The sequence below is a fragment of the Schistocerca piceifrons genome, chromosome 1 (genome assembly GCF_021461385.2).
Source record: "Schistocerca piceifrons isolate TAMUIC-IGC-003096 chromosome 1, iqSchPice1.1, whole genome shotgun sequence".
Taxonomy (NCBI): domain Eukaryota; kingdom Metazoa; phylum Arthropoda; class Insecta; order Orthoptera; family Acrididae; genus Schistocerca; species Schistocerca piceifrons.
The window spans coordinates 1,138,063,130-1,138,082,175 of NC_060138.1; the positions used below are offsets into that span (position 1 = coordinate 1,138,063,130).

Sequence of the window (19,046 nt, forward strand, 5' to 3'; positions counted from 1 at the left end):
GCGCGCACGCACGCACGCACGCACGCACGCACACGCACACGCACACACACACGGGGAGTGGGGTAGAATAGTATCATCTAATGAATCTCAAACAGTTGTCGTTTAATGTTGTTATCAAAAATCTTGAAAAGTAGTTGGCTGGTTTACTTCAAACTTTTACTCGATACTCTAAATGAACATTCGGATGGACATAGGCTACGTATTTTTAATGCCTATAATATATAGATATATATGTGGTATAAAAAGGTGGAAAAACAATGAAAAATAATAATAATGGCAATATTATGGAAAGGATAGATTGCTACTCACCATATAGAGAGGAGTCACAGACAGGTACAACAAAAAGACTGCTATATATTTAAGGGTTTTTGAAGGGAGATGCGGGAAAATGCCATGCACATTCATGCAAACACAACTAACACACGCAACTGTCTCTAGGCACTGAATCTTGCCTCAGTGGCCTGAGACAGTGGGGGTGGAGGTGGGGGGGAGGGAGAGGGAGAGAGAGAGAGAGAGAGAGAGAAAGTGAGTGAGTGAGTGAGTGAGTGAGTGTGTGTGTGTGTGTGTGTGTGTGTGTGTGTGTGTGTGTGTGTGTGTACTTTAGGAGGCGGCCTTTTGGCCGAAAGTGTAAATGTACAGCAGTCTTTTTGTCATGCTTGTTTGCAACTCAGTATCCCTTCTATATGGTAAATAGGAATCTATTTTTTTCCATAGTATTGTCATATAAAGGGGAAATGCTATTATCAAAACTCTATAAAGTTCTTGAGTAATTTACTTCAAATTTTATTTTTAAAACAACAGTGTGCAGGGTTTCTATTAATACTGACTGCGATAAAGAAAATGCTGAGCTGTGGCGCGCTTTGAAAATGTGCAGTTTGGATTTCTTTCTCACAGTCAGTTTAACTACACCAGGAAGGTATGTGAAACATTAGACAAATATTTCTCCCAATATATGTTTCCCAACAAAAATTTTACACACAATAATGTGGTGTTTTGTTTCCTTCCTGATCGTTTTGTCTTACTGAAAACTGGGAGGTTTTATTCATGCCTTATCGGCCTCTAATTAGAATACGACTACAGAATCTTAATTGTCCGAAACTCTGTAATCCTACCTGTTCACAGTTCAGAAGTGTGTGAAATACCATCATTGGAGCTACTATCCTCACAGAGTCAGCAGCTACAGATGTGCCTCTTGTACCAATGAGTTCAGTTGATTTACCCATTCATTTTACCCAACTTCAATTCCCAATCAATTTTTTGTTTGCAATGATGATAAATAAGGCTCGAGGTCACAAAGAGGGGTAAGGGGGGGGGGAGGAGGAGGAGGAGGAGGAGGAGGAGGAGGACAAAGGGGGGGGGGAGGCTGGGTGGAGGAAATGTATATAAAGAGGAGGGAGGAAGTGATGAACAGCATATGTTGAGGGGAGAAGGTGGTGACGGGCAAAGAGGGGGGGGGGGGGGGAAGAGTTTAGGGTGTACATCCAATTCCCATACACATTTATTAATTGCAATGCATTCCTAGTATGCAAAAGGTAGTAGTCTTTTTTCTTTAACTGCTTGACTGTAATTTCCTTTGAATTTACTTTGCATCATAGGTAATGTGTCTGACAGTGTATAATAGTTCATATTATGAAACACCTTAAAAATACAACTTGCGTTATTTTGTAATATGTAAATATTGTGTTGACTGTAAACATGTTAGTAGCTACCTCAGAACAAAATTTCTGAAATACCAACTGCATCTATTACAGATGGACAACTACCCTCAAACACATTTGGAAATAGCATGTTACAAAGTTCCTGAAGAAGCACCACATTGTCAAAAAATTGCACTCATGAGAAAGTATGACCCTGCTGCACATCCAGATAGATCAGACAATCACAAAGTCATTCCACTGACTAAGAATTGTCATCAGTTACTAAACTCAAATAAGTTTTCTGAGTTACATTAACATTGCCACTGAATTCCTAACCAGCAGACTTTTTGCAGTTGACTTTTTGCGAGCCAGAACCCTTGAGTTTGCATACGGTTCAGTCCTTGTTAATTCCTCAGGAGATGAGTAGTCAAGGTACTCTGCCTTGGTGTGTTGCCAATATATGGAGGCTGCATGTTACAGAAGTGACATGGGAAACTTTTTTGAAGTATCATTGGGTATTGGTATTATTGAGGTATTGTCTACAGATTGCTGCATGTTAGTTACTAATAAAATGCTAATCCCATATAATGTCCAACTTGAAGGATTCTGAAATAATAAAGTAAAAGAAAATTGGCATCTCTCAAACTTGTCTGTTTTAATTCAAATTTACAACAGATACCCAAAGACAAACAATTTTACAAATTCCATCACATAAGTAGTGACACAAGATTTTCCTCTCATACAATGTTTTACACACACACACACACACACACACACACACACACACACACACACACAAACCTGTGGCATTTAACGGAATTTGTGTTAAAATATAATAATATGTACAACATGTATTTACTGTTTTGATTCAATAACATAACCTGCCTTCAATGGATACTGATTGGATGGATTGTTCTGTAATATGTGGAATGAATATGCAGGGTAATATTTCCTCTTTTTAACTGCTGAATGCTAAGCATCAGCACTGATGTACAATATAACATTCGCACAGATATTTTAACTGTAGGTACCAGGATATGCTGCAAGTATTATTCGACACAATCAACCTCGACATGCTGTAATATCCGCAACAGTCTATTAGTTTATAATACAAAGATACACACATTTAACACAAATATACAACAGGGACTGATATAACCACAATTTGACACACATTGAAACAATTTCTTATTCGCCACTTGCGACACAACATGCCTGACATTTGAAGATTTCTATATAAAGGTATTTTATGAGAGAGAAAAAGAAAATAAGCATAATTACAGCAATGGTTCAGGATTTTAAGGATGACGAAAATGAGATTAATGTTTTTTTCTGCTGAGGGCAATACACAATACTGTTTTAGTCAATCGCTATTACTTAGAGGGGACACAAAACTAAGGGGGCACTCTGGTAAATAATGTGGGTAGGAGTAGTTTTAAGTTTGTATAGAAATAAAAATGTGAAAAATTTAAATACTGCTACCAAAGTTCACTGTCATAAAAAAATATATTTGCTTAACACAACAGAAATATCTATAAATAATTTAAGAATCCTGCAAAATTATACACAAACAGCAACAAAATATAGTGACAGTGCTGCACAGCAGGAGCAGAAAAGGGAATAAAAATAACTATTTCTATTTCCCTGATGTAATTTTCCATGATGATTCGTTAAGAAACTTTGAGACTAAGAATAAATGAAAAATGGTTATATGTAATATAAGTGTCACAGGTCACACTTCCACCACTGTTCTCATATCCCTCACATGCAAAAAAAAAGGGAGGATGTTCAATCCAAACACTCAGTTCATCACACGTATGTTGCTGTTACACCACATTCACAAACAAATATACTTCTGTTTTTAAGATAGATGCGTTGTGACTTCCCCTCAATAAGAATTCTACATCTTAATTAACGTGCCAGGAAATTTTTCCCCTAGTTTCTTGCTACATATGCTGCTGATTTTTCAATACAGAAAACAACAGCAGTTAGCCACATGTTAATTTATCTTGATACATCAATATACATGGAAATTCTGTAATGTGATACACATCATGGCCCAATTTAAATGCTGCAGTGATGAGACGGGACACAAAGATAATCTCGCCAAATGGCAGTAGCACCACGGGGCATGTGTGTGTCATCCTATGAGGATAGACAAACACACTGCCTGCACCTAGCTAAGCAAGTTGCGTATCTCACGATGCATGTGACAAAGGAAGTCAACATATGATGCAGAACCGTCAAGTCCACGATCCTCCACAAGGAAGTGCTTAAATACCATCTCCAGTTTGTCACGTTGTCGCACTAATGTCAGCTGCAAAAATACAAAACAGCATACATAAGGAAGTTGGATGGCACAACTTAAAGACTGTGAAACAAAATATATAAAAGAATCGAATAGACATGGACATAAAAATTTGTATCTAGACTTTTTTAAACATAGGTATCATAAAATACTCACACACAACAACAAATAACTAACTGTGAAAGGGAAAACACAGTGCATGCTATTTATAAAAAGGTGTGGTTTAATTTCTAACTATAGCAAAATGAATTAGAACAAGCACTACAACATTTAAGTACAAGGGTTGAAACAAATGTAAAGAGAAAGCATTCTGAACTTCTTTACTAACTGATGTAAATAATTCAAACTGCACACGTAATTGTGAGACTAGTCCACCACATGTATTTCAGAGTCTACCATGTTCTTGTCCAGATCTAATGTATTCCAAGCACAGGCAGAAAGTTGTCATGCTCTTGAAGGAAAGGGAACAAGGGAAATGCAACCCTTAGAAGGCTAGAGAAAAGTGCACAGAGATTGGATGGCTGAAAACTGCGTTGATGAGTTCATTCATGTGGACAAATGTGTTTAAGGCACAACTGAACTGGGGTCACAAAGACACGTAGAGGATGATGGAAATCTTTTGGTACTGGAAAGTAAGTGCAAAATGGTTGTCTCAGCAGTGGAAATCCATTTAGAGACAGATTGGTATAAGTCTGTTCTCATCTCCTTTAAGCATTCAAAGCCAATAATGATACTTTTCCTGAGCTGCTGATGAGAGATGGAACAATACATTACTTATGGTTCAGAATTGGGAGATAAGTCGATGGAGTTACATTGTGATCTACCTTATATTTAAAGAATGAGTCCTTCATTCAGTAGTGAAATGCATACTACTCTTGAAACGTTCGGACAGATAAAAACTGTGAATCAGAACAGGACTTTACCCCAGAACCATGCCTTTTGTGGGGTATGCTCTTTTTGACTGAGCATCCAAGCACAATTTAAGACTCATGCTAAGAACCTGATTCTTGCTGGTACCTATCTCTTAATCTTATATCTTCAAAGAAGCTAAGTCAATAAAAGTGTTCGCTACGAAAACAGGGTTCAGTTTTGTCTCCCTATAGTTTTAGTCTGTCAGGAAGACGGCCCAAGATTATTTGGCAAGTATACAAGAAACCATAAATAATATACAAGTATACCTGCAAAAGTACGCTTTTTGCAGATACGCTCATCTTTTTTACCTTGTGCTTATTGTTTTACCTAACAAGGAGAGGTCCCCAAGGGTGGGATTGACTTTTTGAAACCATCTACATGGTGATGGAAGTTAGGGTCCTAGGTATCAAAGTATCAAGCCATTCATGTAAGTAGGCCCTTGTTTGAATGTAGTTATTGAAAAAAAATTTCAAGATTTTGGATCATGCTCGACAGCCTTAATTAAAATAGGACCATGCAGAGTGGTGGTGTAGCGCAGTTAATGGTTAAGATATGTTCCTGATGTGCAGAAGATCCTTGGTTTGAATCATACAAGGAGCTACATTTTTTATTTTTTGAAATAACTTTGATCATTCTTTTTATTCAACTAATTGATTTTAATGCCATTTTTTAAGATTTTCTAATTTTTCATGTGCTCTCATTTCTTGATCCTACCATTCCTTTTTTCATTAGGAGTCTCTATCCAAGTCATTTTAATCAATTTTATTTCTCTCCCATAACAATCGAACATTTGAAAATACTAATCTATCACTTAAAAACATAAGATAGTCTACACTGCTGGAAAAAATGCAAAACCCTCAAGGACCGCGTTCAGCGACGCCAGGGGTTAATATGTGCCTACTGTGGAGTTGCAATGCTACTGAATCATTTGTCTTGGTCACTGTCGACCAGGAGGCCTGTCTATGCACCCTGTTTTGACTCTGTAGATAGTAGCTGTGCCGAGTGCATTGCTCACCCATGATCGTGTTGTACACATATGTTTAAGGAGTTGAGCATTCTGACTACTGCTTCACAGTATACTTATTCTCTCATGGCGTTTCTTGTAAATAATCCACTACAGTTCAAAAAGAACAATGATGTATACAATTAAAATACAGAAGGAAAAATGACAGTCATTACTCCACAATAAGGTTATCTGACAGACAGCAAAGCAAAATTTGAATGTAACTGTATGCACAAATTAATTCACGATGTGAATGTAAAATGACTCATTCCAGAACATTATGATCTATCGTGCAAACTGATTCATGGAACATGTAACTACCTAACTAACTGATTAAAGTCATTTTGATAAAGAGTTCAAAACGAAAATTTTCGTAGCACATGATGAGATTCAAACAACATTCTGCACGCCAGTGAATTACCTTAACCACTATGCTATGGCTCCACTCTTGGTAACACCTTTAATTTTAAGGCTTTAGAGCAAGTGAAATTGAGAAACATTTTTTCATCAAATGATGGCACACTTTGACGAATAGCTCAAAGATGTGATACCTGGGACCCTAAACTACATCACCGTATAGATGGCTTCAAAAATTCAGTCCCACCCCTAGGGACCTCTCCTTGTAAGTACAATATTGCAGGGCCTATGTTATTCTGATTATGATGCCAAGTTCCTTTATGCGTGCATGCTTGTCCAAACGAAAAGGCACTGCAGCTACTACAGCTGTTATGAAATACGTTTAATGTATTTGTAATTGCGAATAATGACAACCATAAGCTGTAGAATGGAATGTTGACATTGAAAATTTGTGCTGGCCCAGGACCCAAACCTGGATTTCCCGCTTATCACGAGTGGTCAGCTTACCATTTGGCTCTCCATGCATGACTCGTGGCCAGGCCCAAACTTCCACATGTCATCAACCATAGACCTGGACTCATACATCCGTTATGTATATTCTCGTACAGGTCAGACATTGTACTTAAAGTCACCTGCCCAGTGTTGGCAGAGAAATATCTCTCTGTCGATACTGGGCAAGTGACTTTCAAGTGCAGTGTGTGACCTATATGGGAATATACATAATGGCTGTACGAGTCCAGGTCATAGACGCATGGTTAATACGAATGAAATCAGTGTTGCTATCATAAAATAATGTCAAACAAATACACTGACATAAAACGTGGCTCACATTGTATGTCAACCTGCCCTCACCACTGACAACCTTCCACCACACACTGGCCCTTGGCACCAACTGTCATATGTCGACTGAGGTACCATCTTAACATAGCAGCATAAATTAAAAGTCTATTTATGTTTTTATATTGTTACTATGAGCTGCAGGTCACTTTACAGTGTAACTCAGTGCACAATAAAAGAAATAGGATACCCTCGCAGAAAGCTTTTACTGTATTCACGCAAATCATGTTGATAAATTGCTTGAACCGAGATGAAATGAGGGTAAAAGTGTCCCCCCCCCCCCCCCCAAACTTTGTTTAATTTCTGTGTTACTGCTATGTTTATGAAATGATGAAATTTGATCTGGAGAGTATACATCCCGAATCGGGTTTTGATAAAGGAAAATGTTTGAAAAGTAATCAATATTTTCTTACTGAGGTTTTAATTGATTCATAGCCATTAAAGTGTGCTCATAATAAGAAACTAGGTTGCCTGTCTGAATCAAGATATTTTGACCTCTTACTTTAATTATGATTGCTAAACTGTTTCAAAAGTGTTTCTAAGAAATATCAAATACGAGTGGCTCAGAGCTTCAAGAAGCTATTCCTCTATGAAGCTTACCATCTCACTGTGAATGAAAGATAGTACTCACTGGATAAATGTTGGTGATGTTTGGCTCAATTTCTAAGTAAGTAAGTAAGTAAGTAAGTAAGTAAGTAAATAAATAAATAAATAAATAAAGAATAATATCATAGTAACTTTTAAGTATACGTCAAATTATTGTTATATAAGGAGACAGCCATTTCAAGCAATTTTATATTTTGGTCTGAAGGGTAACTTAAGATATGTAACAATCTATTTTCAATATCTGAATATTTAGGTTACAGCAATAGAGAAACCTCCATTGGAACAAAATGATTCAGTGCTTGCTATACACCTTTGAAAGAGTGATGAAATCAAAACACAATGCTCTGCTCCAGTACACAAGAAGTTTAACAACTAACTAGTCAGCACACAGTCTTAGTGACTTTTCAAAACAGTCAGGGATGCCAGTCTCCTACATTTTCTGGAACACGGTCACATCATAAATAAGGAGGGTGAGACATTCAGACACAGCAATAGAGAACTCAAAACACTGAACACTTTCAAAACAGCTCTTATTAAGTCTGGCACTTTTTACACAGCCTGTGATACAATTCTGTTGAATTCTTCACTCTTTATCAACCTAAGATCGAATGCAAACATTATGTCAACAGTCAGTTGACTGCTTCAGATTTTTGATGTGGCATAACAGCATAAAACTATTTGAAATTACAGTAATTGGCCTTGTGAGAAATACATTCCATGAGATAATTCCACCAAGCCTGATATGAGACCACTCTACTTATATTTTGATATCTTGTAAAAAAGCCTTCTCCAGGTAGGAGATCGAAATACTTTGATGCAGGTAATTTGTTTCACCTAAAAGATTGTATTCAAACTAATATTTATTAATTAAAAGTATCTATTAAAATACATCAATAAATTTCGAAACACACTGCTTTGACAAAATCCCGTTTCAGATTTGTGTTCCCCCAACCCTACACAATCATCTGAGACACGGATCAGAAACAATCTGTTTTTATGTATTGGCACTTTTTTAACAATGTTTTTCACCCTTCTATCTCTTATTAAACCAGTTTATACAACTTATTATAAATATGATTTGGATACAAATAGAATGGTAACCTGTGGAGGGCCCTCCCATTTTTTATAATGAATGGAGTCTTGCATAAAATCAGTCTTCAGTGTAATTTGAAATTTTATAGAAGATAATTTTATTTAAAAGACATGTTGTAATTATGATGTAAAGCTTGGATCATGCCATAAAAATGACATTACAAGCCACCACTACATAAGAAGCAGTGTCACTGAAGGTGAAAAGTAACACGTGGCAACTGACCTGAAAGCATCAGAGGAGGCTGACACATGCTATACAATGGGACTGTATTTTTTTTAATTATTGCATAGTGCCAACACTGATGGCAGTCACATTAGTGTGAGTCAGGCAAATGTTTTTGTCTGTGCTGGACGTTAACATTATAAACCAGCATTTTGTAAAGCTTGTCTTTATTATTCAAACCACAATATCACCTCAAAAATAATGGACAAAACTATGAAAAACGAAGTTATTTATATCCATGGAAGTTTGGATTTGGGCATTTACTAATGAGGTCTCAGTTGAAGACTACAACACATATTTCTCTCTAATTTCTAATAGAAAATCCAGGATGGACTGTAACAATATTATGAGAAGGATAGTTGCTACTCTCTGTATAGCGGAGATGCTGAGTCGCAGATAGGCATAACAAAAGGACTGTCAGAAAGTGAGCTTCCAGACAACTAGACTTTTGTCAGAAATAGAAAACACACACGCAAGCATGCACACGTATCTCACACACACATGACCACAGTCTCTGGCTTCAGTAGCCAGACTGTTGTCAGGTGTGTGCGAGGTGCGTGCGTGCCCGACAAAGGCCTTGTTGGCCAACAGCTCACTTCCTGACAGTATTTTTGTTATGCCTATCTGCGACTCAGCATTTCTGCTATATGGAGAGTAGCAAGTATCCTTTTCATGATATTGTTACATTCTCTCTTATTTCTGTGTGTTGTTGTTGTGGTGTTCAGTCCAGAGACTAGTTTGATGCAGCTCTCCATGCTACTCTATCCGGTGCAAGCTTCTTCATCTCCCAGTACCTACTGGAACCTACATCCTTCTGAATCTGCTTAGTGTATTCATCTCTTGGTCTCCCTCTACAATTTTTACCCTCCACGCTGCCCTCCAATGCTAAATTTGTGATCCCTTGATGCCTCAGAACATGTCCTACCAAACGGTCCCTTCTTCTTGTCAAGTTGTCCCACAAACTCCTCTTCTCGCCAATTCTATTCAATACCTCATCATTAGTTATGCGATCTACCCATCTAATCTTCAGCATTCTTCTGTAGCACCACATTTCGAAAGCTTCTATTCTCTTCTTGTCCAAACTATTTATCGTCCATGTTTCACTTCCATACATGGCTACACTCCATACAAATACTTTCAGAAATGACTTCCTGACACTTAAAACTATACTCGATGTTAGCAAATTTCTCTTCTTCTCGTTTTGCTTTTGTTGATGTTCATCATATATCCTCCTTTCAAAGAAACTGTCCATTCCGTTCAACTGCTCTTCCAGGTCCTTTGCTGTCTCTGACAGATAAATGTCATGGGCAAACCTCAAAGTTTTTATTTCTTCTCCATGAATTTTAATTCCTACTTCGAATTTTTCTTTTGTTTCCTTTACTGCTTGATCAATATACAGATTGAATAACATCGGGATAGGCTACAACCCTGCATCACTCCCTTCCCAACTACTGCTTCCCTTTCATGCCCCTTGACTCTTCTAACTGGCATCTGGTTTCTGTACAAACTGTAAATAGCCTTTCGCTCCCTGTATTTTATCCCTGCCACCTTCAGTGTGATACCAAGACTAAATTATGGAAAATCAGGAGAAAACTGTCTGCTGGTTATTACAAACTGTTTGAGGTTTAATTCTTGAAGTATTTCTGGAATATGATGAGAGTTTCATCTAACTTTGCATGAATGAAATTGTTGGTTTTATGTATGTACTACACAGCACTACGACTACTTTCTTTGTTCCAGTTATTACCAATATACATCACAGTAAAAGATGGATCTCATTAAGCGACTTAACATATACTTTTCAACAGTTCAAAGCAGGCAAGTGTGTTAGAAGTTTTATTTCTATTCAATTGACCCACACTATTAACACCTTTGCCAGTTTACAATTACAAAATCAACAATAGTAAGAACTCACCCTCATACAACGATGCCTTTGCTGACGTACAGCATTCACTAATGATCTAATACGTGTAGAGAGTGGGTTGTCAATATCCTGCAGGGATGTGCGATCAATATCAATCTGTGCTGCTGAATGAACACCAAACACGTTTTGGACCCATTCAACATTGACATTTAAACCAATCCACAGGAACATGTAGATACCATTTTCTGCGAAAGAACATGTTACTGTTTAAACAGAAGTACAGGAAAAAAATATAGCAGATATCTAAAATACATGGTAACAGAACGACTAGCAAGTATTTACTGCAACAGAAAAATTTCAAGTGTTGACCAATAAGCACTTAAAAGAACAAAAACTAAACCCAGCTTTCGAAACTTTTAGTTTCTTTCACAGTTCCAAAAGTTAGGTATGCCTCGTTAAGTATGTTATAGCAAATCTATCACCTTGTAATTTTACAATTTTTTGAATTGAATTTTCCTTTTGATATTATTTTAAAACTACATCTGAGCCAGCTTCAATAAATTACTGCTAACAGCCAATAAATATTGTTAACAGAACCATTCTGATTCCATCAGGAAATCATTTTTATTTTTATTCTGGTATCTTGTGGGTTGATGATGGAAATGGAGAGAGAAGAGAAGAGCCAATAACAGTAGTGAGAAAGAAGGTGAAATTTGAAAATCCTAAAGAGTGCTCAATGATCAATGCTAACTGCAGACACATAAGTTCAAGAGCTACAATTAGTATTTTCAATCTTTAAGTGTTTCTACTGACAGTACTATGAATTTCACTTACCGAAGGCAAGTATAAGCCAGCCATTTTGTCTTCTTTAATTTTAACATTCTTCTCAACTGAACTTTTGCTTTAGCATTGTCTGTTCAACTCTACTACTATTACAAAAATATAGGGTCTGGAAACAATATTTCAGTGTTACCAAATCTGGTTTCTTATGGATTTAAATGGGTGATGACAACAAAGCCAATTGTTCATTGAGAACATCTAAGCTCACTCTTTGAAGACAAACATACCAAATGGGTTTCCAATGCTGTGTGTTGAAAAGCACTCTTACATAAAGTGAGGCCTTTAACACAAAGTACTGCCTCCAGATCCACCAAATAAGTCAGTGGTGCCCATAAATCACATTCAGAAATGGTGCAATATATATGAAAGATTAACAAAATTATAGCTCAAACTAGTTTTAGTACATATGGGGCCCACAAACTTTTCTCTGGCCTACAATTCTACATTTGACCACCAAGTAAAAATATGATAATTTCAACCTCAGTCTCTTCCAGTACACATATATTAATTAACTTGTTTCTTGAAAGACTAGTGTTAAGCACACAAGTAGACAGGTAAGAAATGTTGAAGCTTTTAATCAAGTTTCCTGAGCCCTTGCTTATCATAATGATAAAATTAATTTTAACAGAGATGCATTCTGGCATTAAAATATTTATAATTTTGCCCTCAGCTTTTGAATAAGATGTTTGTCTTGGTAGTTCTTACACGAAAATGTTGCCAACAGTATCCCTCAGTTTCTATCATGGTTTCACCATGTGCCCACAGAAGACTCCAAGTGTGATTCCTCTACAATTGCCACTGTATGACCTACATCTAACCTTGACACCTTAATCAGACTATAAATTCAAGCAATAACAGGAAGAAGATAAAATAGATAGTAAAATTAAGATGCTGATGTAATGAACGAGGTCACATTTACATGCTAGAAACTATTATTAATTTTCTAATTATTACACACAAGTTCAAAACAGTCAAAAGCTGTCCTGCATCATCTCACATGATATTACTTTTTTATTAAATTTTGTCAAATCTATTCTTCTTCCTACATAGAAGTCTCAGGTACTGACAGAAACAGTGCTCAACTCTTTAAAGTCATTAATGGAGGCACATGGTGAGTGTACTATTAGCAGACAGTCAGCTAAGTGACTTAATATTTATCTGAACTGAATTTTGCATCTTTCTTGCTGCTGGAAAAAATAACTATGTAATTGTGGTAGACTTGTCTGCATTTTTACAGACATTTGGTCACACCTCTTGTCCCTTCATCAAATAAGACAATACTCACCCAATAAGTAGACACCATCATCTCGGATTTTGTCAGACGAGCAGCGGATTGGTGAGGGGAAATCGTCAGAATTAACGTCAATGTCATGTAGTGGCAGCAAACGTGGATAAAAGTATACTACAGATGATGGGATGTCCATTATTGTAACAGCTTGCATCGCAAAGGATCGATCATCCAGTGTCATGTCGGACCCTGCAAATGACAACACACATGACTACCACATAAAAGACAGTTTCTTATTTTCCATGGTGCTGCAAATAATCCTTAAAATGTATTCATGCAAACTAAAATAAAAAATGTAAAATAAGGGTAAGACAACTATTTACCTATAGATGATTGGTGTGTGCCACACATAAACATGTAACAGGAAACAGTTAACACTAGTTTTTGAGTTCGTGCTCTTTTTCTAGTATGAATATATATATAGACAGAGAGAGAGAGAGAGAGAGAGAGAGAGAGAGAGAGAGAGAGAGAGAGTCAGTCTCTCTCTCTCTCTCTCTCTCTCTCTCTCTCTCTCTCTCTCTCTCTCTCTCTCTCTCTGCGTGCGTGTGTGTGTGCGCGCACTCCTACTAGAACTGTTTTCTTTATGTGTTTCTGTGTGCCACGCTCCCAATGCCCAATATTTTTCCATCCAGGAATTTACATTATTGTTGTAAAATAAAATGAAATATATAAGCTCAAGAGACTCATCAGCATAAATTAACATAAAAAAATGGTTCAAATGGCTCTGAGCACTATGGGACTTAACATCTATGGTCATCAGTCCTCTAGAACTTAGAACTACTTAAACCTAACTAACCTAAGGACATCACAAAACACCTAGTCATCACGAGGCAGAGAAAATCCCTGACCCCGCTGGGAATCAAACCCGGGAACCCGGGCGTGGGAAGCGAGAACGCTACCGCACGACCACGAGCTGCGGACAATTAACATAAAAAATAAGTAATTACCTCCTGAGACAGCATCACTTTTGAGAACGCAGTTAATATACAGAGGCAGCAGTTTCATGCATTCAGGGAGTATAAGCTGCCCAGCAGATGAAGGGCTTGCACAGTTCTTTCTATAGCAGGCCAACATCTGTGCACATCGATTCACAAGCCCATCCTTCACAGATTTGGGCGTAGATTCCAACAAGCGAACCACAACTAGAAAATGCCAGTATAATAAAAGGTGAAGACATTTTAGATTTTACCACTGCATCACACAAAGAAAATTAAATATGTAGCTTATCTGTATAACTGTGTGATAGAAGGTTAACACTAGTTTGATCTACACACACTTAGATTAGTATAGCATGTTTACTTACAGATCTTAGTAAACAATAATTTTGATTAGGTTTTAGTACTTAGGTTCTGACAAAATAATTCTCTCTCTCCATTATGTCTTCTGATACAGTCTTTTGTATTCAGATCTCTGAAGTTTCTCAATTCTTGCTTCAGACCTTAATGGTTCAATCTTTCTTTTTCATATTCATGTTTATCTTCATCTTTTCTTACATACTTGATCCAAATGCTCTACAAATATTCATGTTGTTTTAAGTTTTCTTAAATTTGTTTTGCATTGTGCCAGCTTATTTACTGTTATTTTTATGAGAAACTGTGTCACTGTCTTACACTCTAATCAAACAGTATTTCTCGGTGATTCTATGCTATTACATATGTCAAATGTGTATGTATAAACTTAATAATATGGCTTATAAACCACTTTAAAGTACCTCCTATTTCTGTTAAACCTCTGAAATACTACATTCCACTTCTGTTTATTACCATTTACCTACCAGCATAATGAATTACTGTTGAAACTGATCATGGAATTGGTCTCTGTAATTACATGAAACTAAAATAATTAAGTAATATTTTAATCTCGATTACATAATTGATAAAGGTGACAGATGACCTGAAACTTGCCATGGACAGACAAGAAGCGACTATCATTTGCTTCTTAGATTTCAGCAAAGCATTTCATACTGTCAACTTCGACATCTTACTAGCCAAACTTAGCGGTCTAAATTTGTCACCAAGTGCAGTGCAATGGTTTCGCTCATACATGACATCTCGTCAGCAACGCGTCCTGTCCGGGAATATAAAATCACAATGGCGGCAGGTAGTGTCAGGCGTTCCCCAAGGCTCAGTACTAGGTCCCATACTCTTCTCTCTGTATGTCAATGATGTGTCATCGGTTCTGACTTATTGCAAATATCATATGTATGCTGATGACCTTCAGTTGTACCTAAGTGCGAAACCAAACAATCTTAAGAAAGCTATTGAAAACTTCAATACTGATCTCGATGCACTATCAAAATGGGCACAGGACATAGGACTAAACCCATCTAAAACCCAAGCGGTACTTGTTGGTCACTCTAAGCTCATTAGCCCAAAACATCGGGAATCCGTACCATCTCTTATCCTAAATGGAACAAATATTAACTTCTCTCCCTCAGAAAAGAGTTTGGGAGTAATAATAGATGAAAATCTAAATTGGACAGAGCACATAACTGCAGTGTGCAAAAAATCATCAGCATCCCTTCATGTCCTACAAAAATATAAAAAACTCTTCCCTTTCGATCTGAAAAAGAAATTAGTACAAACACTTATACTCCCAATCATTGATTACAGCGATATTATCCTAAAAGGCCTCTCTCAGGAAAACTCGCGACGTCTGGAACTGGTCATGAATGCCTGCGTCCGATATATCTGTGACGTTCGACTTTTTGATCACATTTCACCAGCATATGCAAAATTGTCCTGGCTGCGTGCAGACAAACGCAGAGATTTCCATACACTCTGTCTCATCTACTGCCTTATAAATGTACACTGTTCCTCATGTCTCCCCTCGTCCTTAACGCTTATGTCTGAACAACATGACAGAAACACACGTTTCTATCATAATAAAATCCTCTGTGTTCCACTGCATCGCTCAGTCACCTTCTCCAAGTCCTTTACAGTAGCAGGAACCCGACTCTGGAATAACCCCCCTCGTTATGTTAGAGAACTTAAAAACATGTCCAGCTTCAAAATACAGTTAATGATGTATCTACTTAAGCAACAGTAATGCTTTCCTTTGTACACGAATGCACTTCACCTCATTACTTCCCCCTTTCCCCCTCCTTAAGTCTCCCTCCCTCAAAACTCGCTGTACTAGTAAACATCTACTTTACACACCAAGATATTGATGTACATCTGCACAAATTTTCATTACTATTGACAATTTTTCTCATGTTTATCATTATTATTTGATTTTTTTACTGTTACTATTATTACTCATATCATAATTTGTATGTATAGCACCTGTTGTAAAAATACTGCCAGTACTTACTCCATCAGGTCTTAGTCATTACTCTTTATTCATATTGTGACTAGAGTAATCTAATTTTCTTATTTAAAGTGTTGTCATGATGTAACTCTGATGTGTGAAATGCTGCATGTGTGAAACACTGGTCCGATGTAAGAGAGGGCCTGACGGCCCTAATCTGATCAGGTTAAATAAATAAAAAATAAATAACATTATAAATAAAGTGAACATAATTGTGCAAGGTGTTCCAATAATATTAATAGGTCTGCAGAGCCACTTATACTATTTTACACTTCCTCCTGACAGACTGGGGAAGGTGCTTGCTATCGTCTGTTCCAGGGAACCATTGTTTACATAAGTTATTTTTGACATAACATGAGGCATCTAAATGAAAACACCTGAACCACAAAGAAAATACATCTCATTGTCACTGTAAGTATAAACACGTCAACAGTGTGTGAGAGATTCTGTTTAACTGAAAACATAGCTGGAGGAACTGGGGAAACCTAAATATTTTTGTACAGAAACAGAGCTTCTCATGAGAAAGGAGCTTTGAAATGTCAGGTTTACAAACCGTCTAACAGAAAACTATTAAAACAAGTACTTAAGAGCTGTATTTTGTTTTTTGAACTTTTAAGACTACTAAGCATAGCACATTACCTCTCTCTTCTTGTTATCAGCAACAAAACTCACGTAAATTATGTGAACTGATATTTCAGCATAATAATTACTAATTTCTTGCTGATTCTCCATCATTTTTCAATGTGTCACTATTATGCATCACTATCTCTTGTGTGTTCATCCACCATAAACCCTGGACCTCATGGTAGCAGAGTTAGTGTACCTCAGCACTATAACAGATAGCCGTTCCCCAGGTACAACCATAACAGAGGATCACCAATGGAGAGGCCAGGCTCCAGGGCACTCAGGCCCGGGAGCAATGACAAACTGTGGCCAAGTGCAGAGTGCCCACCCGGTGGTGGGGCACGCTGCTGAGCACAATGCGCCCAATTTCAATGCTGCTTCAGAATCTGTGGCATATGGATCTTTCCCGACACCAGCTTCTCTGAATTATGTAGATGGCAGTTGTCCTTGAAACACATCAGCTGTTCCCATAATCTTACTGGCCTAAAACTCTGCTAGCCTCTGTCCCACACCCATAGCCACACTCCCACAGGAATCTAACTTCATTTATCCGGCACCCACACCACCTTTCCCACCGTATCCCCCTCCTCCCTTCTGATATCGCCTCCCGAGCCACTCTTGCACATGGCCATCACTGTTTGCTCCCTGATATCACCCACTGTCTGTGTCGCATTCCTGTCCTGTTCACCAGCTCCCTCTCCCTGCTTTATTCCTTTCCTGTGCACATGCTACCTACCTAATAGCCATCAGACACAGTTTTCTGTCTTTCTCCTCTCTTCCCTTTCTCACTATACCTGAAACAACACCTCAACCCACTCAAGCTGCAGAACTGCAGTCCCAACTCTCTCTCTCTCTCTCTCTCTCTCTCTCTCTCTCTCTCTCTCTCTCTGTGTGTGTGTGTGTGTGTGTGTGTGTGTGTGTGTGTGTGTGTGTGTGTGTGTGTGCGCGCTTACATTTCTGTTCTACCAGTATTTATTTACTTGACATAAGGTATACCAATTACAACTCTCAACCATCAGCATTTGACTGTGTTGGGACCGTTGCCATTCACGTTGTATATTAATGAACTTGCAGACCATATTAATAATAACCTCAGACTTTTCCCAGATGATGCAGTTATCTATAATGAAGAACTGTCTGAAAATAGCGCATAAATATTCTTTCAGATCTTGAAGATAGCTGTGAACTATCCCAAGAGAGTCTACTAAAGTTTCAAGAATCAGCTTTAAATGGTGACTCTAGGAATATTTTGCAACCCCCTAGATATGTATCACAAAGGGATTATGAGGATAAGACTAGAAAAAGTACAGCACACACAGAGGCATTCAACCAATCATTCTTCCTGCACTCCATACATGAATGGGACAGGAAGAAACCCTAATAACTGGAACAATGGGACATGCCCTCTGCCATGCATTTCATAGTGATTTGCAGAGTACAGATACAGGTGTAGATGTAGTTGTAGACTTACTAGTTTAAGTGTACATAATCATCAAACACTATCACAATGAATGTGGTATTCAGTAACAGAGCGAATTTGGAATATTTTTACTTTCATCAACAGTGCTCTATTCACACTTTCTACACCACCTCTACGGTGGCAGTTAGTCTGTCCATTTCTACTGAGATTTCTATTGTTACTATCTCTTTCTCGAGTTACATTTAGCCAACCATTTGTAATGTCTTTTCCAATGTTTCCTTTTACATTGTTTAGCAACACTGAACAAATGCAGAATATTATATCACTCAACGTACAGGTGATCTGGGCTCCCAATTTACATACCAATGTCCCATGTAATGTCACCTTCTCCCAATTCACGTTTCCTCTCCCTCGTCGTAAGCCACACACTGCCAGCACACGCACCACCTTTTCACCTTTCTCCCCCTTTGCTCCTTTTCTTTTCCACTTCCCCACCCATACCCCATCTCCCTCCCAAAGACACTGCACTTGGCAACCTTGTCCTGCACATTCCAGTCCCTGTGCTCTCTGCCAGGGAGTGCTCCTCCCCAATCCAAACCCTGCTATCCCTCCGCCCTCCCTGCTCCACTCTGGAGTGCTGCTTTCGTTCAACACAACAGTTGCAATCTGGATAGAGTGGCCAGAGGTAGCAATCATGTATGTGTGCCTGCTTCTGTGAATGTATGT

The 19,046-nt window shown here is 37.9% G+C and overlaps 1 protein-coding gene across 5 annotated transcripts in view; it reads right to left on the reverse strand.

The window, feature by feature from the left end:
- Nucleotides 1–2,273: 2,273 nt before the first annotated feature.
- The window catches only part of LOC124780762 (protein transport protein Sec24C), a 131,702-nt gene continuing 114,929 nt past the window's right edge, over nucleotides 2,274–19,046 (reverse strand). For all 5 annotated transcript variants that reach the window (XM_047253806.1, XM_047253808.1, XM_047253809.1 and 2 more), the window contains 4 exons: nucleotides 13,915–14,109; nucleotides 12,965–13,156; nucleotides 10,891–11,084; nucleotides 2,274–3,954 (listed from right to left, as the gene is read on the reverse strand). In XM_047253806.1, coding sequence (XP_047109762.1) covers nucleotides 3,814–3,954; nucleotides 10,891–11,084; nucleotides 12,965–13,156; nucleotides 13,915–14,109 — 722 coding nt within the window. In that variant the 3' untranslated portion in view covers nucleotides 2,274–3,813. The remainder of the gene's footprint in view (nucleotides 3,955–10,890; nucleotides 11,085–12,964; nucleotides 13,157–13,914; nucleotides 14,110–19,046) is intronic.